This window comes from Panulirus ornatus, chromosome 68 (genome assembly GCF_036320965.1).
Source record: "Panulirus ornatus isolate Po-2019 chromosome 68, ASM3632096v1, whole genome shotgun sequence".
NCBI classification, from domain to species: domain Eukaryota; kingdom Metazoa; phylum Arthropoda; class Malacostraca; order Decapoda; family Palinuridae; genus Panulirus; species Panulirus ornatus.
In genome coordinates, this window is record NC_092291.1 from 11473356 (window position 1) to 11498281 (window position 24926).

The 24926-nt window shown below is 49.5% G+C and overlaps 1 protein-coding gene across 9 annotated transcripts in view; it reads left to right on the top strand.

The window, feature by feature from the left end:
- LOC139747248 (beta-1,4-glucuronyltransferase 1-like) overlaps positions 1-24926 on the top strand; it is a 128342-nt gene that overhangs the window by 67552 nt on the left and 35864 nt on the right. For all 9 annotated transcript variants that reach the window (XM_071659323.1, XM_071659331.1, XM_071659330.1 and 6 more), the window contains one exon: positions 3841-5004. In XM_071659323.1, the coding sequence (XP_071515424.1) occupies positions 3841-5004 (1164 nt within the window). The remainder of the gene's footprint in view (positions 1-3840; positions 5005-24926) is intronic.

Sequence of the window (24926 nt, forward strand, 5' to 3'; positions counted from 1 at the left end):
CATCATCATCATTATCATCACTATCATTATCATCATCATTATCATCACCATCATCATCATCATTATCATCGCTATCATTATCATCACCCCCCTAAGGGCGCGTGGTCGTATCCACACGTCCCGCGGAGGCGCGTAGTCGTACCCACACGTCCCCGGGGGCGGGTAGTCGTACCCACATGTCCCCTGGGCAGGTAGTCGTACCCATACGTCCCCCGGAGGCGCGTAGTCGTACCCACTCACACCCCCTGGGCAGGTAGTCGTACCCACACGTCCCCCGGGGGGGCTGGCAGTCGTACCCGCACGTCGCGCGTGCCCCCGCACGTCCCCCAGATATACACAGTGAGGACGGACGCTTCCAGCGTAATAGAGTCAGCGATCTCTTTTTTTCCTCCATCAGTTTCAGTGTGGATTAGTGTACCACGTATGCAAATTACTTGCGGCGCCTCGTGCTAATTCCGGCCTCGAGTCTCATCTCCCCCCTCCCTTCCCCTCCCAATATCCCCCCTGCTTCCCCCAACCCCACTCAGCCTACTGCCCCCTCCTTCACTACCTCACCCCGTCACCACCTCCTCCCTGCAACCCTTGCCACTCCCACCCACCCAACCTCCTCCTCCTCCTCCCTCGACACGTCCTACGTCAAAATCATATTTCTCTCTCTCTCTCTCTCTCTCTCTCTCTCTCTCTCTCTCTCTCTCTCTCTCTCTCTCTCTCTCTCTCGCTTCCGAGACTGGAGTCTTGGGAAGCCGGCAGAAACAGTTATGTTAGAAGTCTAAATTTCAAAGACAGTACATGTACGCTACCACGCTCAACGCGGGAAATGGCGAGTATGTATGGAAATCAAAAAAAAAAAAATGAGAGAGAGAGAGAGAGAGAGAGAGAGAGAGAGAGAGAGAGAGAGAGAGAGAGAGAGAGAACCTATGTAATTGTGAGTGACAGACAGACATGATGGTGTTGGTGTTGGCGCAGGGCGCGGATGGGTTGGGGGTGGTAGGAGTCGGTCAATCTACGGTGTTGGGTCGACATGTTTCACTTACAGGCACCTCCTCCTCCTTCTCCTCCTCCTCCTCCTCCTCCTTGCTTGACCAACCACCGAGCGGTAAGATCTATCTATCTGTCTAACTATCTATCTATCTAGCTGTCTATCGATCTATATATCTGTCTATCTCTGTCTATCTATACGGAGAAAAACACACATCGTGACGTCAACTAAATACGGATTTACGAAAATGGGTAAGAAAAACGAAAACAATTATTCACCACAACACTGAAATCCTCACCAGTATAGCAGCGCTTGCTCCTTCTCAAAGAAAGCAGCGCTTTCTAGCGCCTGTAGAAACACTTAACAGCACTTAAACACTTAATAGGAAGAAACACTTAATAGGAATACTCAACGTGGACATCCCTCAGGCGAGTCTTCCACTCCACACACCCAAGTTAAGAAAAGAATTCGGGAAAATCTGGCGAAAATCTAATTGAAAGCCTCACACGCGCTACACAGCAGACCAGAGCGAGAGTACGACATAGACAGCCCCGTTGAAGGAACCCGTTTTGTCTGAGTAGCGCAGGAGGGGCGGTGTTACAGGCCGTAATGAGATAGTTTTATTTACCCCTTCAGCCCGGCCGGCTCTGGAAATTGAAAAACGCAACCCTCCCCCTGTCCCCTTCCTACTCCCTTGCCAGCGAGCGCTCGAGCGCGCGCGCCACCCCAACACTCTAGCCCGAAAAACAGACTCTTTGTATCCCTTCCGCGTCGGACTGCGCCCGTCTGCACTCTTGGCTGGCCTGACGGTTCGCGCGCGCGGGAGGGCCTTCTTCTTCTTCTTCTTCTTCTTCTTCTTCTTCTTCTTCTTCTTCTTCTTTATCTTCTTCTTTATCTCTTTCGTCACCAGCGCACCTTCTGGTATGTGTAGGAGCACCAGATGGTTGATGGAGACTGTGAGCCCCTCTAAGGAGTGTGCTTTGGTGGCAGGGGGAAGGATTGGGTGTTATTGCCTAGTGGGATCGGGTTTTGTTTTCCCTAAACTTGGATTAAGGAAGGAAGAGGCAAATGGTCTGGTCGGTTTTATGGAGCTAAATCTCTGGTCGGTTTTATGGAGCGTAATGTTCTAGTCGGTTTTGTGGAGCCTAATGATTTGGTCGGTTTTGTGGAGCCTAGTGTTCTGGTCGGTTTTGTGAAGCTTAATGTTCTGGTCGGTTTTGTGGAGCCAAATGTTCTGGTCGGTTTTGTGGAGCCTAATGTTCTGTTCGGTTTTGTGGAGCCAAATATTCTGGTCGGTTTTGTGGAACCCTGTGTCTGATGTTACCATTTGTGTTCTCAAGAGCAGGTCTTGTGTTGTCAAGAGTTCTGCGTTTGGTGAAGCGTTTTTTGTGTTGAGGAGACATTGTGTTTCCAGAGAATTTGTTGTTCTACGTGAGGCTGTAGTCTGTGTTGCAGAGCTAGCCACGTGTTGCGTGTGTGTTGCGTTGTAGAACACTTCTGGTGAAGACCATTGTCCTCTGGAGCCTAAGTTCCCTGGGCCATTAAATGGCTGGCAAGGCGTTATTATTTTGCAAACTTTTTTCTAGTATTTTTTTTATCTGAGTTCTGTGTTTTATGGAGTATTTTATGTGTATATATTTTCTTGTAGTAATTCGTTTTGTAAGATGTGGAATATTTAGCAAAATATTGACGTTAAGGGAGCGTTTTTCTGTTATCGATTTTCTGAGCATTTTAATTGAGCGTTATTACTGTGTGGAAAGTTTGATGTTACATAGTTTTACTGGAACGTTTGATTGTTTTTACCGAACAGAGATTATATTATAGCATTTTGTGGTCTTATTTTCATTAATGATTTTTAAACGCATGTTCTTATCTATTTTGAACGTATCTTAACTATTTCTTTTCATTTGGTTTTATTGATATTTGAGGCATATGAGCAGTACTTACTTATACTTGTGGATAATACTTAACGAATGTATTTCATTATGTAATCTGAGCAATCTGTATGCTAAGTGTGAAGTGAGGGCGTGTCTTGTCCAGACGTGTACCCCTTATGAGCCGTGTTTTCCTGTGACTGTTAGTTAATGCACTTGGAGCGTGTGTGTCTTATTGGTAGCATGGTCGTTCATCACACACACACACACGCGCGCGCGCGCGCACACACACACACACACACACACACACACACACACACACACACACACACACACACACACAAAAGAATTATTTCACCAAATGGGGCCTGCACGAGTGTAGAAACTTCCTCCCCGTACTGTTTAAATTGGTCATTACACAAACACTGAACACTGCCGCACTTCTGCTCACACTAAGTAAAGGAAAGTGAGTGTAAAGGCTGTTTAGTGGCGAGGTGAAGCGGTGGCTGGACACGGCCCTGGTGCGGCAGGGAAGTGGAGAGGATTGAGAGGAAGGAAGGAAGGGGGGGAATTAATTACCATGATGTGTGTCGGGGATGATTACACGACCAGTGGCGGCCATCACCCCCTGTCCACGGGTTTTGCCCTCCACTTGCCTCCCCAATATCTTCTCCCCACTCCTCATCTCCCCTGGCAGGAAGCTGACTGTTTCTGTCTTTTTTTTTTACCTCTCTCTCTCTCTCTCTCTCTCTCTCTCTCTCTCTCTCTCTCTCTCTCTCTCTCTCTCTCTCTCTCTCTTTGGTGTCTCATCTTAACTGGTGTTGACCGAGTTCACTGTATTTCTTTGACAGGTTTTGCGTGTAAGTACTTTATTTGTTGAGAGGTATTGTTATACAGTGTATTTGTTACTTTGGTTTGTGTGTATGCAGTGTATTTATTACAAGATACTGTGTGTCTTTGCTAACGCTCGGATGTTCCCTACTACAGGTGATGGTGGGGTGGCGGCGCAGCGTGCTGGTGCGTGGCAGCTTCCTCCTGAACGTGGTGTTCGCGCTGTACGTGGCCGTACGTGTGGCGGCGCCGCCCCGCCTGGTGGCGCCCCGCGGGGCCCTCCCCAACATCCACGACAACCTCACCGCCTCCCCAGAGCTTGCTGACTACCCCACGGAGGCCGAGCCCACCGCCGATGACCCCTCCGAGTCCCCCGCGCCGCCCACGCCCGCGCCCACCCTGCAGGAGAAGGTGTACCCTGACCTGCACACCTGCCACACGCCCACACTCACGGCACGGCCGGCCCTGCACGGTACACACTGGGTGCTATACAACTACGTGCCGGCCGACACCCAGCCCGCCTGTAATGAGTCCGTCACGTACACTACGCACGCCGACTTCACCTTCCTGGACAATGTGGTGCCGCTGGTGGAGCGCTGGCGCGGCCCCGTCAGCGCCGCCGTCTTCGCGCCGGGCGGAGACTTCAACTCGACGCTGCGCACCGTGGCCTTCTTGCGCACCTGCCGCCCACTCGTGGCCAAGCACGTCACCTTCCACCTCTTTTTCCCGGCCGACCACATGCCCAGCCACGTGCCGCCCACCGCCCAGTTGCTGGCTCAGCGTCCCTCCTGCTCCACGCCGCCGCCCTACCTGGCCGCCCACACTTACAAGCGCGCCCACAACCTGACCTACCCCGTCAACATCGCGCGGAACATCGCGCGGCGGGCGGCCGCCACCTACTTCGTGCTGGCCAGCGACGTGGAATTGTACCCGTCCCTGGACTTCATCACCTTCTTCATGGACATGATGCGGCGGCAGGACGCCTCGCGGGCGCCCGCGCCCACCCGCCGCGTCTACGTCCTGCCCATCTTCGAAGTGAAGAGCGGCTTGCGGCCGCCCTCGACCAAGGCTGCGCTGGTCCGCATGCTCAAACGGGGATCCGCAATCCCCTTCCACAAGTTCGTGTGTCCGCAGTGCCACAAAGTGCCTGGCATGCGGGAGTGGGCCGACTCCAACGCTACCGACACCCTGAACGTGGTCATGGTGGCCAAGAGACACCCGCCCTACCACCACTGGGAACCTATCTACGTGGGCACGCACCTCGAGCCTCTGTACGACGAACGTCTCACCTGGGAGGGACGCTCGGACAAGATGACGCAGGTTAGTACACTTAAGTCTTCCCTTCTCCGGTGTTCAGGACCCTGTAGTGTGTATGACCTCGTCCAAGAGCCTGGCCACTCCCAGACCACTGGGTCGAGGTCAGGTCAGGCCAGATGACTTGGAGAGGCTGACTTCGCTTCGGGAGGAACCCTCTTGTTTCCATATATCGTAGTAGTTAATGACGCCATTGCTCTGCCGAAAACACATGATTAACATAACGGGACGGGAACTTTAGCGTCCTGGTTGGTCAAGATAGGATAGACTGGGTTAAGTTAGATTAGCTTGAAATAGAAAAAGGACGAAGTTAAAGGTAGGCCATGTTAGCTGTGTCCACTTCCCTTGAAGCCAACATGGGGACGTCGACCCCCTTGTTTCGCCCTTAAAGGTTATCTGACCCGAAGTGAATACCATTTTCTTCTCAATGTGTCACTGTGATGCATGCCTCCCGCATCTCGTGTCACCTTCCCATGAGCTTCATGTAGATCACGCAGGCAGAACAAAGACTGATGCGAAGATATTCATCTGCACATGTTGCAGATACTGACAGCTGACTGCCAGCTTATATATTAAATACCGAACGCTGAGTATTCATCTGTTTGTATACGAATATTGGCTTCGGAATATTCATCAGTTCCTGACGCTACCTCGTTCAGGCGGGAAATAGCAAACACCTACGTATGAAGGAAGAATACAGAGAGAAGTTAATAAATGACTCCCCTACAATTTGGGAATTTACGACAAAATAGACTGACGGACACGCTGGACCTACACGAAGGGAAGTTAGAACAAGTTAGACCCACACAAGGGTAAGTTAGAAGTGTGGTCGTTCCGTGAGGAGGTCATGGACAGACTGGATCTGGTCGAGGACAGACTAACCCTGGTCGAGGACAGACTAACCCTGGTCGAAGACCGACTGGCCCTGGTTGAGGACAGACTGGCCTTGGTAGAGGACCGACTGGCCCTGGTAGGGGATCGACTGGCCCTGTTCGAGGACCGACTGGCCCTGGTCAAGGACAGACGGGTCCTGGTCGAGGACAAACGGGTCCTGGTCGAGAGCTGAACCTGCGACTTTTCGTGCAAGGAAGGGATCACCCTGGTCGGTCTCTTAACATCTACTTCCCGAGGAGAAAAGGCACATTTGTTTTTTTGTAATTTGGGTTTGAGTATAATTTGCTGCATTGCAGAGTAATAATTTTCGTCCGGGTAATTTGAGCAGTGCCATAAACTGCCGTACTAAGGTAGCAAATGAAAGCGCTTAATTAACCTTGGCTTGAGAGATGGTTGGGGGGGAGGGGGAAGTTGTCAGGTGGGAGGGGCGGTAGGTCGTGGAGGGGGAAGTCAAGGGCCCTCCACAGGGGGCCTTATATGGGGCACTGTCCCGAAAGATCTCCTCACCAGGAGCTCCCTCCTCCCCCACTTACACCAACAGGAGGAGCGCCCTCCAATCCACGTCACAAGGGTTTTTTTTATATATATATACCCTGAGGGCTCCCTTCTTAGGAACCTTTTCCTTCGAGGGTCCTCGTAAGGGGACCTCACACAGCACTTCCCCCTCGAGGCAAAGCCCTCCGACACCGCGCTCTTTAGGGAAAAAGATCAGCAGGATAGGAGGAGCAGGAAGGGGGAGATGTGGTGAAGACTCCTTCACCTTAGGCGGCAGTCGGTTTGGTGAGGTGTTGGTGCTGGCAGGTGAGGTTGGGCACCAAGGGAGGTGAGGGTGAAGTGAACCAAGATTAATCGAGCTGGTGGAACCCCCTGGAGCACGACGGAACGACCCTCGCCTGGCCTTGGAATTGACCCATAAGGTCAGGTCAAAGGTCACATGAGTCGTAACACTGTCATTCTCAAAGGATCAAAACGACTGTGAAGCAAAGTCTTTAAAATAGGTGAAAATCCTCGTAGATAAAAATCAGTTTAGCGGTTGGCCATTATTACACAGACAAGATTGAACACACCAGCTTGTGTGACACACATGTCCCCCGCAGGAGACACACCCGAGCCTGGCACACACCTTCCTGCCTAAAGGGAAGAGACCACGTAATATGAAATATGTCAGGACCATATGTTTACATAAACCCTCTTTCCTGGGGATAAAAGACCCTAAAAAAAAAATATATATATATATACATATATATATATATGGTAGACGTGTATAGAAATAATATCAAGACCCCGGAAACTTTCCTCAAGGAAGCCGTGACGTCACTCGGGCTTAAGACCTCCGTAAACCGGAAAATACGACAACGGCCCTGGCGTATGTGAGGCTTGAGAAACCGGGTAAAAAAGAAATATGTTTTGGACGGGAACTGTTGTACATGTGAGGCCCAGTCTCCCGGCCGACGGGGGGCGCGCGTTCCGACTCTTCTGGTCCTTCATGATGGCGCGGGAGAAACATCTGCAACAGAAAAAGAAAAACTTTCTTACCCTCAATTTCTTCTCCATTATCCCTGTCTGTTTATTTACGATATATCGTCCCTAATGTTCGTGAGGAACACGTTTTCATCGTACAAGCGAAATTACGATGGAAAAAACGACGGGGAAAAAGAAAAACGGATCTTTTTTTTACTTTTTCCTGGAAATAAATTGTTAAGGTTTCAGGTCCACTGGAAATGAAGCAACAGTTTGCCGGAGTTGGTCAGGAACTGAAGTATTTAGGAACTGAACAAATACACTTGGAAGGTCAGGCGGTATGACCTGGCCTTGCTCGGTTGAAAAGGGGGGAGATGGGGTAGTATACTCTTGATGTGGGGGGTTGAGTATACCTCTGAGGGAATGGTATACCTTAAGTACACTACATTGAAAACGTAAACTATAAAGAATATACACTAGAAGACAGGTTATATTTTCTGAATATGATAGTGACAGTTATATCTTACTCTCGTAGTATGATATATGTAGGGACGGAGGGAGAGAGGGGTGTGTGTGGAGCGGGGTATTGATACATAAGGGTCATACGGTCATGCACGAGTGATGGGAGACGATGTTGTCAGTAGAGGAGGAACCAGCCCTCATGATGAGAGCAGCACCAGTGTTGCCTGTTGGCAGAGGTACACCCTGGTCTGCTCGGTACCCTCAGATGTAAACAGCAGCTGTAGCAACACAGGGCACATCCTCACTCCTCGAGGCTGGAGGGACCCATGCTGGACCCATGCTTCACGCTAGGCCAGGAGCAGGCATCACTGGTGGCTGGAAGACGTAGGGAGAAGACCTCGCCAGTGACCTGCAGAAAGTAACCTGAGGCGACGAGGAGTTAAGAAAGTCGGTTCCTTCCCTGGGGGTCGGCAGGAGGTGGAGGGAGATGGATCGCGATGAAGACTCGCGTTCAAGACTCAATCACAGATGATGAGTCTACCAGCGACCTTCTCATACTTGATGGACAGAATGTACAAGATGATGATTGCCTCGCCTCTCTCTCTCTCTCTCTCTCTCTCTCTCTCTCTCTCTCTCTCTCTCTCTCTCTCTCTCTCTCTCTCTCTCTCTCTCTCTCTCTCCAGGGGTTGGGTCGCTGATTTCACTGTTGGATATATTAAGGTCAGGAGGAAGAGGCATGTACGAGGAGCACTTCTAAATCATTGGAAGTGATAGGAAGATTAACTGTATGTTAAGTTTGGGGATCTGATATCTTCGGTCACGGCAGATTTGTGTGGCGCGAGGTCTGTGGTATGCGGACCCGGGGTGGGTGTCAGTCAGCCTTGTATGGTACGAAATCTGGAGTTTCAGGATCCGGGGTGAAGGTCAACCTTGTGTGGTGTCAGCCCTGTGGTATCAAGACCCGGGGTGGATGGATGTCAGCCAGCCTTGTGTGGTACGAAACCTGTGGTGTCAGGACCCAGAGTGGAGGCTCAAGACGTCAGCAGATACAGCCACTTGTCAGTCCAGAATCAACAAAGTTTTCAACTTTCTCGCTGAGTTCAGAGAACTTGCGTCATACAGATGTGAGTCGGGGTTGAGCAACGCACTCTAGGAGGGTTTGTGTCTCATGTGACTCTCGTCCCCTCAGACTGAGGTCAGTCCCAAATTGAGGTCATGCTTGTTGACCCCCAACGATTGAAAGATCAGGCAAAACTGTAGACTGTGGCTGATCGTCCCCATCCTGTAGACTGTGGCTGATCGTCCCCATCCTGTAGACTGTGGCTGATGGTCCCCATCCTGTAGACTGTGGCTGATCGTCCCCATCCTGTAGACTGTGGCGGATCGTCCCCATCCTGTAGACTGTGGCGGATCGTCCCCATCCTGTAGACTGTGGCTGATCGTCCCCATCCTGTAGACTGTGGCTGATCGTCCCCATCCTGTAGACTGTGGCGGATCGTCCCCATCCTGTAGACTGTGGCGGATCGTCCCCATCCTGTAGACTGTGGCGGATCGTCCCCATCCTGTAGACTGTGGCTGATCGTCCCCATCCAGTAGGTCGTGGTGGAGCAGGGGATAAAAATTGCGCAAGCCCACGAACTGTGCCACAGTGATCCAATGCTCTGTATGGCACAGTTGTGAAACAGTGACTCTGCACTCTCCATATGACTTGAGCAAGCCAGAGCCAGCCCAGAGGATGGGTGTAACGGAGGGATGTGGTGCAAGACACGCAGGGAGGATGGTGTGTGTGTGTGTGTGTGTGTGTGTGTGTGTGTGTGTGTGTGTGTGTGTGATGTAGGGAGGTGGAGGGGCCGTGTCAGGTGTCCAGCGGGGCTGTGCATGATGACGCTAACCGGCTGAGTCTGGGTTCAGCTGCCCCCGGCAACACACACACACACACACACACACACACACACACAGTGCTGGCCCCAGTCACTCGCTTTACGGAACAGGAGGTAAACGAAGAGAGAGAGGGAAAACCAGCTAGCGAAGGTTGGATGAATAAGATATAATAATGAGGCCGAAGAAGCGAGAGAGGACTTCGAGAAGCATGGCTGGAGAAAGCGGGTGGGGTGCGTGTGGTGGGCCGAGCACCCCAGCTGGGCAAGACCTGCCTCACATGGAACACTGAGAGACAACATCTTCTGGGCCAGGGAGCTGGTGAGATGAAGCAGTTGTGGAGAGAGACATGAAGAAGTGTGTGATCTCCAGCAGAGAGGAGGTTAAACCACCTTCGTCAAGAAACATTGGACGAGGTTTTAACGTCAGAATTTTTGTGTGAAACTTTCCTGGGCCTTCCCAGAGGCCATCACCAGCCTACTCTTAAGATTACGTTGGTCGGTGACAAATCCTTCAGGTCTCTGACAGAATTTTTTTTTAAAGTTTCCCCCAAAAGTTCTAATATTCTCGTCTGAGAAAAAAAAGAAAATAAAAGAGGTGGAGGAAGCCTTCGTTTGTGTGTGTGTGTGTGTGTGTGAGTGAGTGAGTTAAAGAGAGAGGCCGAGGGAAAGGAGAGAGAGAGAGAGAGAGAGAGAGAGAGAGAGAGAGAGAGAGAGAGAGAGAGAGAGAGAGAGAGAGAGAGAGAGAGACCGGAGAAGGCTCCTGCTGGCAGCCACTGAGCCAGCAAACTGATGTACGTGTTTGCCTCCTGACGGTCATTCACGAACTGGGGAATTTAGCATCTTATCCTCGGCGTCGGCGGCGGTGGTCTTTGTCAGGGGGAGGAAGGGAGGGAGGGAGGGAGGGAGGGTCCTTCAGCGGAGGGAGGGGGTGGGGGTGAATATTGCTGCCGGCCGAACCCGGCCCCCTCGGCCGGCCGTCGGGTCCTTCGCCCTGACCTTTTGTCCTGCAGGATGTACTGCCCCAGGGCGCCTCGCTCACTCCACCGCCAGATATTGTGGCAGGGTCTCCCTGTTGTTCAGGAAGTTTTCGCTCAAGTGCCTCTTATTTTCCCGTGGGTGTGTGGCATTCAGGAATGTTCAGAAGGAGGGAGGAGGAGGGGCGTGTTGAGAACTGAACTTGATTTTCAAATTCTGTTGTGAGAGGAGGAATTCTCTCTCTCTCTCTCTCTCTCTCTCTCTCTCTCTCTCTCTCTCTCTCTCTCTCTCTCTCTCTCTCTCTCTCTGCTTGACGAAGGCACAACCAGCCTGCCATTTTGATCCCGTCAAAACTTTATAGTTAATAATCATCCACTGATAAGTTTTAACAAGTAAAGCTTCATTTCAGTGGTGAACCATTGGGCACTGCGCCTCTTAAGTCGACCACGACTTAGAAAATGGATTCTTATACTGTACAAGAAAACGGGGATGTTTGCAAGAAAACGGAAGCACTTACAAGAAAACGGGAATATTGATATTAGTCCTCCGTCTGTCTCGGTTAATGCGTTAATTTGTTGTTGCAGCAGCGGCGGCTGCCGTCTCCTCACGATATACTCTCCAGTTGCCTCAGAAATCAGGTTAATTTGTCATATTAGAAGATGGTGGTTGATGAACGACACAGAGGTTCTGTTACCAACTTTCCAGTGGATTGTCGCGTGCCCGTTTTCATTATTTAATGCAGCTGCTGTTGGCTGCACCCCCTCCGGCAGCTGTCATGAGGGTGGGGTAGGGTTAGGGTGAGGAGGGGACTGGAGGAGATCCCTCAGTATCTAAGCACGAAAACAAGATATTACATTAAGTTTTATCAAAGATCTTTTAGAGAATTATTTTAGGTCTGTGTGTGTGTGTGTCTGTCTGTCTTCGTTTGGCGTATTTGTAGGGGGAAGGGACGGAATTAGTTTTGTTGATCCTCACTGAACTTGTTCATCTTTTTAAGTTTGTCGACGACCGGGAATTGGACCGTGTATTCCAAATGAGGTCTTACCAGGGTGTTATAGTGAATCAGTTATTATGGCTTAACCAGGGGCCTTCTGCCGACGAATGTATACTTTGGGTTGTGAGGAAAAAGAAAGAAAATGGATACTTCAATACGAAATAGAAGGAAGCAAGATTAGGTTTGTGGTGGAATGTAGGTGTTTTTGTCTGTCCTTCATGTTGCCATGCCGGATCCTCCTCAGTATATTCGTGGTTTGTGCCTTATACTAACCGAACATAAGCTGCCTCTTGGTGTACACGTCCTGGTCCTTCATTGGTGTGGTGAGGTTGTAGAAGGTTTGGATGAGGTTTATGGAAGGTTTGGGTGAGGTTGTAGAAGGTTTGGGTGAGGTTGTAGTAGGTTTGGGTGAGGTTTATAGAAGGTTTGGGTGAGGTTTATAGAAGGTTTAGGTGAGGTTGTAGAAGGTTTGGGTGAGGTTGTAGAAGGTTTGGGTCTGTAAGCGTGTTAACGGCACCATCCCGGGGACCCCCTGCAGCGCGCACCATTTTGCCCCACGGCTGGTAGCGTCCCGGGGCACCACTCACGGTACCTCCCTGGGGAGGGGCTTGCCACCCCACGGATGGTAGCGTCTCGGGGCACCACTCACGGTACCTCCCTGGGCACAAGTCTGTTGTTCCTTGTTTGTTTGCTACTTCCTCAAGCTTCTATTCATGCATTGTTATTGACGCTGCCACAGCACCGTGTGAGCTGCTGGGCTCTCAGTGTTGTGAGCCTGGCATTACCTGCATTGTCTTGAGCCAGCTGACGCCCTGGGGTTAGTTCCTCAACAACCCTTGAAGTGTGGCACAGCTTCAACGTGGGTTTTGGTGTACGTGTGTTGCACTCTGACCTGGTACGACCACCAGTCTATACAGGTCCTCTCCCGTAGGTGGAACGAGGTGTTTCCGCCTCCGTCAGCCCCTTCAGCACGACCATAGGACCATTGAGTATGTTGACCTGGGCTTTGACCTGACCCTCAAGGATCAGATCAGAAGCCAGGTGGTGTAGCCTTGTTAGCGTTTCTGACCCTGACGCATTCACGGGCCATTTAGGGTCGAGCGCATAGGTTCGAATCCAGGTTGCAGCAGTCGGTCCACAGTCAACCCACCTGTTCATCAGCACCTAAGGGTTGGTCGATAATGGGATGGCCTTGATTAGGGCCTCAGCTGTCCATGCCGTCTCAGTTGACATAAGAAAAGAAATTGTATTTCTAGAGAGGCACCGTCGCAACCAGAAAGGTGGCACTAAGTACATAATGGAGCCTCCTCCTTTGCAACCAGTGACCAGCCACCACCGATTTTCGTGTGAAGGGTAGTGTAGGGTAGGGCAGGCACGGCGGACTGTGGTATGATGCTCTTGATGAGGAACATGATGACGGCACAACGAACCACTTGTGTGGCGTCTTGGCGAGGGAGCCGCCACCACCCTACGGTCACTCCCGACCCTCCGCCGCGCCGCGCCGCCCCTCCCGCCCCCTTTCTTGAGTACCGCCAGTCTCCTTCACGAGACCTCCCCCCAACTCCCGCCCCCTCCATCCGTCTCCGCCTCGCCCCTTGTTTATCCTCCTCCTCCATCACCACTGCCTCGTATTTCCTGTCGGGGATGCCGACGCACGTCCTGCCTCCCGTGTCTCCCCTCACTCCACCACCACCGACGCCTCACGCACCTCCTCCCGCCTCTCCCATGTGCCGCTCCGCCACGCCATCAAGGGCCATACACGCTGTGTGTGAGTGTGAGTCAGATCGCACTATCATCTCACCCATTCTGATTTGCGCCGGTACAATTCATAGTGCACCCCGTGCTCCTCCTGTGGGCGGCAGCGCAAAAGGACTCAGAAGGTGCTTGTCCCGTTGGGAAAAGGAGAGGAACAGCGTTGATAACGTTATCATACAAAGTAGAGCAACGTCGGATGTACACAAACAGTGTGTTTAGGTACGGGATTGCTGACGTTGACAACAGTGTATACGATACACTGAAGAAGCGACATCTGACGCGAATGAGGTATACAGTACACAGGGTGTAGCTACACTGTTAATGATACGGAGGAAGTTTATGGCGTATCAAGTGCAGGGTGTATAACTTACAGGGTACGTCTTGGCACCGAAGGTTACATGACCAAAGTTGCATGATGCTCAGACAGACCATAGGAAACTCTGGGTATGGTTACGTAAAGGGTTGTGTTCGGGAGGAGTGGCGTCACGGACCACAAAGATCTCCATACCTTAGGCACTGAGGCTTGAAACCAGGGATTGTATACCACTTGATCCTCTAATGTTCATCTGACTAGCTGGCTGTCATGTGCGGAGGATCTCTTGGAGTTGTAGTTTTTATTGTCACATGCCAGATATACCTGTGACCCAGGGTGAATTCTCGAGGGCTGTTGTGACGAAGACGGTGCCGAGTATGACTCTCGTCAGCCCAGGTCTGGTGGGAAGGGATACCAGCAGACGTGGAAATGTGTGTCGCAAGTTTATAATGGTTATGTCCTGTACGTAAAGGTCCCTGTTGATATATATCGAAAGAACGATTAGAATATTGGACTTCATGAGAATTAGTTCAATATTGGATATCTTTAAGTATCATTATGATACTGGATATCTTAAATATCGTTATCTTACGAGATAGCTTAATTATTATCATGATATTAGATATCTGAAGTATTATTAAGATATTAGTTATCTAAAGCTTCATCATAGCATCAGATATCGTCAGAATTATTATGATCTGTACAAAAGCAGCAGTGAGTGAATGGCTGAGGGAACAAATGGTTGCAGGTCACTCTTTCTTGAGGGCGTTACAAAGAGTCGATTTTGAGTCGGAGAGGATCACAGCTTGAGGTCAGGGAGTCGGGCGGTGTTCGTCAGTGCCATGAGAAAACTGTACAGCTCACACTCCGTGCAGCTGTGGACCTGTTGCCAAGTGTTTCTTGCTAGGAGTGGATGAGGTCGTTGCCGCTATAGACATCGTAACCCCTCACTGTCCTGGCCCGCACGACTCCATCAGTATACGTGAAGAGAATTTTCCTGGCAGGTGGTTGAACACCTCGCCTGCATCTTCCCACGTCAGTCTGTGTAGGGACGTTAGAAGTAAACTGGCCAGGATGACGGTGGATGTGATTAGTTTACAGTGGTCTGCACGTAAGTCACTGGGTTGTATCCACCCACACCAGAGGGGCAAGTGCATCCACGGACCAGGGGTGACGTGGTATGTATGGCACCCCAACCCAACCATCCACCCTCTCCCTCCACTCCCTTCCCTCCCCCTCTCTTCTCCCCTCCCATGATGTAAACTCCAGACCGTTCCGCCTGCCTCCCCTCCTCCCCCACCTCCTTTCCTCACGTCACCTTCTGCAGTAGTTACATAAGCGGGATGGATCCTCCTGTCTCTTCCTCTCTGCCTCATCATCTCGTCTCCTGCTGGATATATGACAGATTTGGGATCCTCTTTTTCATCATCCTGTCTCCATTCTTATATACATCTTACAAGAATAAGACCCATTGCTTTAATATGTCACCATGTAGTAATAATGTAGGATAGTATTATTCTCCTGTAGCAGATAAGCTCGGCAAAGGTCATCAGGTCTTGCGTCATCTGGCAGTCCCCTTGTATTTCCTGTCAACCAACCTCTCCTCCTCGCACCATACACAAGCGTTAGGACCTTCTCTTGCCCTTTCATGCATTAACACAATTCACAAAACATCTACTGCATCTCCAGATTATGAACGAAGGTAATTTTCTTATATAACTCAATTTGGTGCGCTTTATCCTGACCTGCGAGAGATGTGCTCACCCACACCAAAGGCAGCAGCAGCAGTAGTGGCGGCGACAGCAGCAGCAGCAGCAGCAGCAGCAGTGGCGGCGACAGCAGCAGCAGCAGCAGCAGCGGCAGCGGCAGCAGCAGGCTTCAAGTGTCTTGCATAACACTCCGCCGACGCCGCCACCTCACAAGCCATGCTACCTAACTCATCGTACCCATTTTCTTTTATCTTTTTTTTCGGAGATATCCCGCAGAATGAGAATGAGAGAGAGATAGATAGATAGATAGATAGATAGATAGAGAGAGAGAGAGAGAGAGAGAGAGAGAGAGAGAGAGAGAGAGAGAGAGAGAGAGAGAGAGAGAGAGAGTGACTTTTCCCATGTATATAAGACGCAGAACAGTATTGCTGCAAATGAGGCATTCAGCCCTTGTGTCTCACAAGAGAAGTGTTCTTTTCCTCTTCTTTATACTCTAATACACACACACACACACACACACACACACACACACACACACATATATATATATATATATATATATATATATATATATATATATATATATATTTTTTTTTTTTTTTTTTTTTTTTTTGCTTTGTCGCTGTCTCCCGCGTTTGCGAGGTAGCGCAAGGAAACAGACGAAAGAAATGGCTCAACCCACCCCCATACACATGTATATACATACGTCCACACACGCAAATATACATACCTACACAGCTTTCCATGGTTTACCCCAGACGCTTCACATGCCTTGATTCATTCCACTGACAGCACGTCAACCCCGGTATACCACATCGCTCCAATTCACTCTATTCCTTGCCCTCCTTTCACCCTCCTGCATGTTCAGGCCCCGATCACACAAAATCTTTTTCACTCCATTTTTCCACCTCCAATTTGGTCTCCCTCTTCTCCTCGTTCCCTCCACCTCCGACACATATATCCTCTTGGTCAATCTTTCCTCACTCATTCTCTCCATGTGCCCAAACCATTTCAAAACACCCTCTTCTGCTCTCTCAACCACGCTCTTTTTATTTCCACACATCTCTCTTACCCTTACGTTACTTACTCGATCAAACCACCTCACACATCTCATTTCCAGCACATCCATCCTCGTTCACCGGGTCTCAATGATCAGGACCAGCGTGGAATGTAAACATTCGTATACCATTGACAATGAACTAAGGAAACTTGGGTCATTTATAAGTTCTTGGGTTAGATGACTGCCACTCCTGGAGTGGTCATTAAGTCGATAAGCTGCAATGTACATACATGTAAAACAATACATACCTTTTACAAAAAAAGATCGTTTTTCTTTTTTTATCGTCGTTATTAAGGATAAAGTGTGGAATGCTTTCATGTGCCTCACTAGTGTCACACTTATAGTAGAATTAACGTCTTTTTTGCATGGACATTGTGTTTGGTGATTTGTGAAATAGATGGAGATGGTTCGTGGTCGTTACTCGTATTGCCTATAGATTTTTTTTGTCATTTCCTCTATATATTTTTCTATTCACATTTATTGATATATTTGGTTTATATTACTATCTGCTTTATTTCATTATAACATTTTTGTTTCTCGCTTTTCCTATGAAACTTTTTATGTCATCCATGTCCTTGAGTTGATTCCTAAATTCCTGTATGAAATCATCTTTTTTTTTTTTTCAATTTCCTAAAACCCTCCTTTCCTCTGGCCTAACCCGCCCCTTCTTTTATCAGTATTCACCGTTAACCCCAGTGCAAAAGTATCTGGGCTTACCAGCTCTATCTGGCTGTTCGAGCCATTCATCACTTGCTGCCCTCGACTCGGGGCGTACCAAGCCTATCCCTAACCCTCCCTCGCCCACCGCATCTGCACCCTCGGATGTTTCCTGCCATTGCGTTGATCGAGAGTTAATGCAACTAGCTCGTTCTTCAGCAGGTGGTAGTAGGCGAACGACCTTTCTACCATCCAGCAGGTGGTAGCAGGCGAACGACCATCCCACCATCCAGCAGATGGCAGCAGGCGAGCGACAATCCCATCATCCAGCTGGCAAATGATCATCCCACCATCCCCCTTAGGAATCCCTCTCTAAATCCCTTCAGTGTAACGCACTGCAGGAGCCATTTCCCGTAACACAGACGTTTCCTCAAGTTACCGACACTCAACAAACTCTCCCAAGTTCCCTCCCTCTAGCACTGCACACAGTAACGCCCGTAAATTTTCCCTCAGATTCCATTCACTTTCCTCCTCCCCCACCCGCGCCATCCTAGCCTAAACTTATGCCGCCTGGAGAGCGACTCGCGTCATCGTTCCTCAGGCCTCGGCTTGATTCACTACCTCGCCTCTTAATCACGACGGTACGGCAGGGATGATGAAGGGGTTAGGTCAAAGGCCAACTTATCATACCTCAGACGGGACAGGTATTTATTTAGTATCCTCTTGGATGATGTTTACCTTAGTGCCTGTTCACTGTTAGCCGTTTTATACGTTTTCTTAGTCCTTATTATCTCCGAGTTTCATTATTTGTTAAGCTGTTTACTCCGTCCCTGGCCTTGCCCACCTCCCACCTCCAGTGCACCGTGTGTTCCTGTATGATCCTACCCGTGGCATCTGGTATCAATATCTTACCGTCTAATCCTACGATGGGCCAATGGAGGAAGGAGATGTATTCGCCTGTCTTCCTGGCCCAAATCTTAGTGCTACAAGGCCCAACGCCCATTGAGACAACAGTGATCATCGCCCTAAGGACTCCCCGTTGCATAGCCCACTCCAGCCAGTGAGGGGAAAGGCTGGCTACTCACTCCAACCGTCTCAAGCGGTGACCAATTAATGTACCAGATATATTTTTTTAAAATCTTCCCAAACTTGAAGCTTCTTATGTAACTAATTTTTCTCCCCGTGAGGGTTTCAAGTACGTAAGACTGTCGTGGGTAAATGTCGCTTTTCCTTGCCTTTCAGATGAACTGCATAAAATTAGCTGAGAATTAAAGCGGCGAGGGTCGTGAAGTGTGGGTGAATTTTAGTCGTTAATTTGTTGGGTGTTGCCTTACCGGAGGTGTAGTTTTTTCCCGTGGATGGGATGTTGGTTTGGTAACACTGTTAAGATACGTGTTGCTAACAGTAGCAGGTAATCTACTGACCCTAGCGGGATGAGAGATCTGGTATATAGTGTTATATGATGATTGTTTAGACAGGACAAGAGGCTTGGCAACTGCGGTTGTTATTTGTATGACTGGTGACGTCTGGTAACGTCGGCAGAAGGCAGGTTATGTAACACAAGTGATGAGGAGGAGGAGGGGTGAGGGGGGAGATGTGTGTGTGTGTGTGTGTGTTGCAATACTGTTACTGTGGAAACTCGAGCAACTTTGGCCGGGTTGTAATACCTGCAAATGAGATGCAACACATGCAACATTAACGCTTATGAGCGTGTCGGTGCGCCCCTTTAGCGCGTCGGGGACGACCCTTGGGCGCGTCGAGACGACCCCCTTCAGTAGGACGGTACGACCTTTGAACACTGGTTTGAACCTTTGATACGACGGTGCGACATTTGATGACGACGGTACGATCTTTAAGCACGACGACACGGCCCTTGAGCACGACGGAAGGATTTCAGCACGAAAACACGATCTTGAGGCACGACCTTTGATTATAATTTGTTTGACCTGACCCCTGAGAGGTTAGGTCAGAGGCCAGACCATCATACCCGAGGGATGTGACGTCATACTCAAGTCGTATCGCCGTGCTCAAGAATCGTACCATCGTCCTCAAGGGTCATACTGTCGTGTCCAAGGGGTAAAAACACGCCCATTACGACGACCTTTCCACTACCACACCGCACGCCGAGCCTTCTGACCCCTTGCGTTATTTTATTTACACGCTCGCGTGGGTTCCCGCCTCTGCCAAAGAAAAATTGGTATGAGTAACTCTGACTCGGGCTTAAAGGGCGGCTTTTGTTGGCGTTTTAAGGCTAGTAAGGTCCCAGTGGTACCCTTAGATCCTACTCTTGTTCCTAAGGTAAACTTCGCTACCATTTGAGACTCTTGGGTCGCGGTGAACGAAGTGTAATCTACGAGGCCTTTTGAAGAGCGACCCTTTTTTTTGGGGGGGAGGGGCCTCAAAATGGCTATGAAGGCCAGCTTGCGGTAGCTCAAATCCTTGCCTTTTGTTACTACGGCTGGGCACGCATCCGTACTTGTATGTATACGTGTGAATTTACGTGACTCGACATTGTATATCTGTGACTGGCGTGAGTCTCACCTCGGAAGAATTGTAAAGGAGACAAATTGGATGACAACAAATATTAGCAAAAAGACACATTCATTTATGTGGATAAGGAAATATATAACAAACCCTTCACATCCTACATTAGGCCAAAACTAGAGAATGCTTCTTACGTTTAGTCGCTGAGATGCACACAGAATAGTAGAAGGTCTCGTGCTACAGAGCAACAACGAGTGCACTGAATTTAAAAGAGGAGGTTCACATTAATGGGTTGGACGCCAGAGATTTGTCCACCTTGGACGAGGGTGGAGTAAGGGGGTCGACTTGACCACAGGCATTGAAGTTTTAAGACGAGTTTGATGAGGTAAACGGTGAACAGTTTTATCAAAATGCAGAGAGAACAACCAATTGATCAATCTATTTATCAGAAAATATGTCAGAAGTTGTTTGATGGGATGAAAATAGTGGAGGAATGGAATCAACGGAAGACTAGGAATGTGAATGTGGCCATCATGCAAAAGTTCAAACAAGGATATGAAAGAGAAAGTCCAAGAGCTGGGGACCCCACGAGGGTAGAGCTCCCTCCCCACACAGTATAGGAGGGTAATCACTTTTACACACACACACACACACACACACACACACACACACACACACACACATTATATTAAGTCGTTGGTCTTTCTTTGTTGTGCTGAGACTTCAGCAGTTCTGACCCAGGACATGACTGACTTGTTCACCTTGTTCTTTAAGTTCCAAACTGTCTAAATTTTTTCTTGACTTCAGGTAGAACAGGATTGAAATTACAATAACTGATATTCAAACTCATTTGAAATCCATACATTTGCATTTTTTTTTTTTCATTTTCATCAAAAGAATCGAGTAACTTAGGAAGCTATCGAGAAAATTCCATTTTGAAACAAGATGCTTCTCCCCCACACTCGCTGGGACGAGCCGGCAGCGCCAGCCTCGCCTCCAGCCGTCCAATACCTGCGGCAGGTAACAAGATATGCTATTGATCGTCCCACAGATGTACTCCGCTTGTTGTGTCACTGTCACACGCCCAGAGGCAAGAAGACTTGCAATCTGATTTCGTGATACTTCAAGATGGTAGACTCTTCAAGCGTGGAAGGACCAAGAAGCTTCTGTAGAGACACGAAAGCACTTTGAGGCATTTCCAGATGGCGAAGAAGACTGTGGACTATTGATGTGGGGAGCTCTGGCTGATGGAAACAGGTTCACGAAGCTTTGGAGTCTCGGAGACTGGAAGTACTGCTGGAAGCTCTGTGTGTGCTGGAATATGAATGTTGGTTCTAGTGCAAGAAGCGGGAAATTCCTTTCCTAGCTGGAAACTTGATGGCTGGAAGTACTGCTGGAAGCTCTGTGTGTTGGAATATCAATGTTGGTTCTAGTGCAAGAAGCGGGAAATTCCCTTCCTGGCTGGAAACTTGATGGCTGGAAGTTAGAAGTACTGCCGTTCATGGGGCAGGAAGTTGCCAGTGCGTCACAGTGGGATCTTGGAAAGTCAGATGGCTGTTCCAGGATGAGATGATGTAACTTGGAATTACCGTAATTTGGAGTACCAGATGTTGGCAGGCAGTGTCCAAATTGAAATTCTACAAGATTTCAACTGTGCCACTTGCGGTACTGCATGCTGGGGGAGGTGAAAATTGAAGTACTGGAAGGTAAGGAAGGCTTCAACAGAAAGATTATGAGTCTGATATTTCTGTAATCTTGCGATCCAGATGCAGTACTCTAGAGTGGGATGCTAGTGAATTGGGTATCTGGAGACTGGATGCTGGAAGTTCCGGATGCAGGATACATGGTGGCTGGTAATTGCTGGTAGATGGTAGAGTTGGTCACATGGCAACTGGAAAATAGTAGTAGTATATGTGTGTGTGAGAGAGAGAGAGAGAGAGAGAGAGAGAGAGAGAGAGAGAGAAGAGAGCGAGTGATATATATATATATATATATATATATATATATATATATATATATATATATATATATATATATATATATATATATATAAATATATATATATATATATATATATATATATATATATATATATATATATATATATATATATATATATATATATATATATATATATATATGTGTATGTGTGTGTGTGTGTGTGTGTGTGTGAAATCAGGAAGAGGAAGATGTAAGAAAGAACCTTATTCTGTTTACATATCATTTTGATATCGATGCCTGGCTCTCACTGCTGACAAGGCCACACTGGAGAAATCTGCATTTAGAAACTGATTTACAATTCAAATGGCCGGCGTCAGCCGCACTCAGCTGACGCCGGGACCTGCCTATAGCTTGTCAGCAGAGTCAGCGGGTGGAACATGAGCTTCTCGTATTAGTTCGATAATTTCCAGATCATTTAGAGACCTGAGGTAACCAAATCTCGCCGATATTTCCCAGAGAAGAGTGTGATGGAGCAGCCCAGAGTTTGATATTTACGGTGTGACCCAAGCTTCTCCTCGACCAGTCTGGATCGCCCCAAGTCTTAGTCGACCTGGGTCTTGAGGCGCCTCTAATTTCGTCAGCCGTCGTCTGTTCTTATATTCCTGGTCGTCTAGGGTCTTGTGACCCATGCTTCTGGTCGTCCAGGGTCTTGTGACCTATGATCTTGGTCGTCCAGGGTCTTGTGACCTATGATCTTGGTCGTCCAGGGTCTTGTGACCCATGCTTCTGGTCGTCCAGGGTCTTGTGACCTATGATCTTGGTCGTCCAGGGTCTTGTGACCTATGATCTTGGTCGTCTGGGAGCGTATGTAGATGACAGACACCCGGGGCGCATCAGGAGGTGTGTGACTGACTGGTGGCGGTGTCCTGTTAGGGACGGGCGACGGCGGGTGTGTGGAGGGAGGGAGATAACAGCTGCTCAGCTTGCGAGACATTAGCGTGTAATCCAACATCATCATCGTGTGATTATCCAGGTGTCAAGTGTGGCATGTGGGCCCGAGGGATGTGCAGGCCCCAAGTGGTGGTGTGGACCCAGCAGTGTGTGGCCCCCCGTTGGTGGTGTGACCCTTGGATGTATGCCCTTCAGTAGTGGTGTGAAACCAGGGATTTGTGGCCACTACAGGACCCGGAGGATGTGTGGTTCCCGTTGGATGTGGGGCTGTGGGAGATGTGTGACCTCCCATTGTTGGTATGACGCTGGGTGTTGATGTGGCCGTCTAACCTTCGGTGGTTTTGTGTGGCTGTTAGTGTCCCTCGACAATCCTCTCCTTCCCTAAAGCACTCTCCAACCCACCACGACTCCCGGTATTGTTTGACACATTCCAGAGTTTCCCAGGACACTTCCAGGATGGCCCACGACGCTCGCGGGTCGTCCACGACAACCCACCAAATCCTCTGCAGCAATACCCGAACTTGCACGACACCTCTCATCCATCCACGACACACGGGGGAAACGCTCCAATCTTCCATTATAGACGAATCTCCCCGACCACCCTTCCACGACACTGCCTGTCCATCCCTCAGGCCTAGAGAGGCAGGTGTGGCTAAGGGCAACAGATGACTGGCCTTTACCCGCGCACGGTAGAATCTGTGGCTTCCTTCACCTTCCCTTTGTTTTGTCTCGAGCCAAAAGAAGACACCAGTGTGTGTGGGGGAAGGGATCAAGTGCTTCCTCTCACTTTCCTTTAACGATCTGTTGTTCGTTTGTTTCCAGCCTGTGTCCTCCTCTTGCCGGGAAGATGTCCTCACTCTATGATCCCGACTCGTGCGTTCATATAAATGCTAAGGTAATTTTAGGCACAGGTTCTGGCAACCTGGTCTCGTGGCCTGGTGTGTGTGTGTGTGTGTGTGTGTGTGTGTGTGTGTGTGGTTAGGTCTCGTCTCCTCTGGCGACGCCACTCTCAGACAAGCACGTGACCCAGTGTTCCCTGGTGGAAGGGATTTAACAGGCACACAATTTCGTGCTCCCTCGCCCTCCTTTATTTGTTCGCAAGGATGTTATTTGTTCCAGTTTCCCTCCGTGTTGTCCATGCAGGGCGGCTGTACACCTGGGTACACCTCCCATGTGGCCCCTCGCCCCCACCACACACACACACACACACACACACACACACACACACACACACAAGGGTGTAGGTTGAGCCACACACAACGTGAGGTTAGCGAAATATAATGTATCCAACGTTTACGAAATCCTTGTGTGATACCCGTCACGCATGGAGCTACACATCACACACACACACACACACACACACACACACACCGATACATGGGTGCATGCACGCTTGCGTGTAATACTCACATTAGCTGCACGCATGTATGATCTTGAAGAGGTTGTAAACCACAAACTGAATGTGAACTTTGCTAGAGGGAATAGGAAATGGATGATACTCTAAAAAAAAAAAATCGCATCATTTCTTACCCGTTTTCTGTCGGACGCTGAGCAATAGGCGAGTTAAATTCTTCTTGGCCAAATCGTGTGATTGAATGTTTTCTTGCTCTCGTGGTAACCAAGGGAAGGAGGGAGGGGATTAAATTTAGTCTCAGTGCGCTTCGTTTTGCTCTGGGTAAGGTGGACTCCAGAGGCAGGGGAGGGAAACTATTATTCATGCTTTGCTTGCCATGGCCAACTTGGCCAGACATAATACCGAAGTAGGCCGGGATCGTTGCCATGTCGCGCTCGCCTCCTCCAGAAGCGCCCGCTGCGTCAGTGCTGCGGGATTCGTGTACTTCCTCCATTGTTTGGCGATTGAGGAAGTGGAGGCGGCGGCTGTGGCTGCAGCCACGGCCACTGGCCAGTCTGGCCTTGCCCCTCCGCTGGCTGTGGCTGCCCCGGATCAATAGTTTAGTGCCGTATGATGCAGGATATCGCAAATCACCGCCGATAATGAAGATGATCGTCGTAAACAGAGCAGGTGTGTCGGACGGTTGGTGGACGGGACACGCACTACGCCGACGGTGGTGGGTTCTGCTGACCTGCTCCTCACACACCATCCGCCCTCACCTTCCACACACCCTCCCTCACCTTCCTCACACCCTTTGTGGCTTCCTTATACCCTCTTTGCCCTCCTAACGCTCTTTCTGCCTCCCCAACACCACAGGAAGACCGGAGAGTTCCCACTCCCTAACCCTCCTACTTTTCTTCTCGGCTGTTGTGGGACATCCAGGAAGAAGCTTCACACTAAGGAGACAGGCCACGTAACACGAGTGGTAAACACATGTTGACCTGGCGATGGTCTGCAGTGAGCCACTCGTCTCTAGCTTTGCGGTCAACGTTTTTTGTG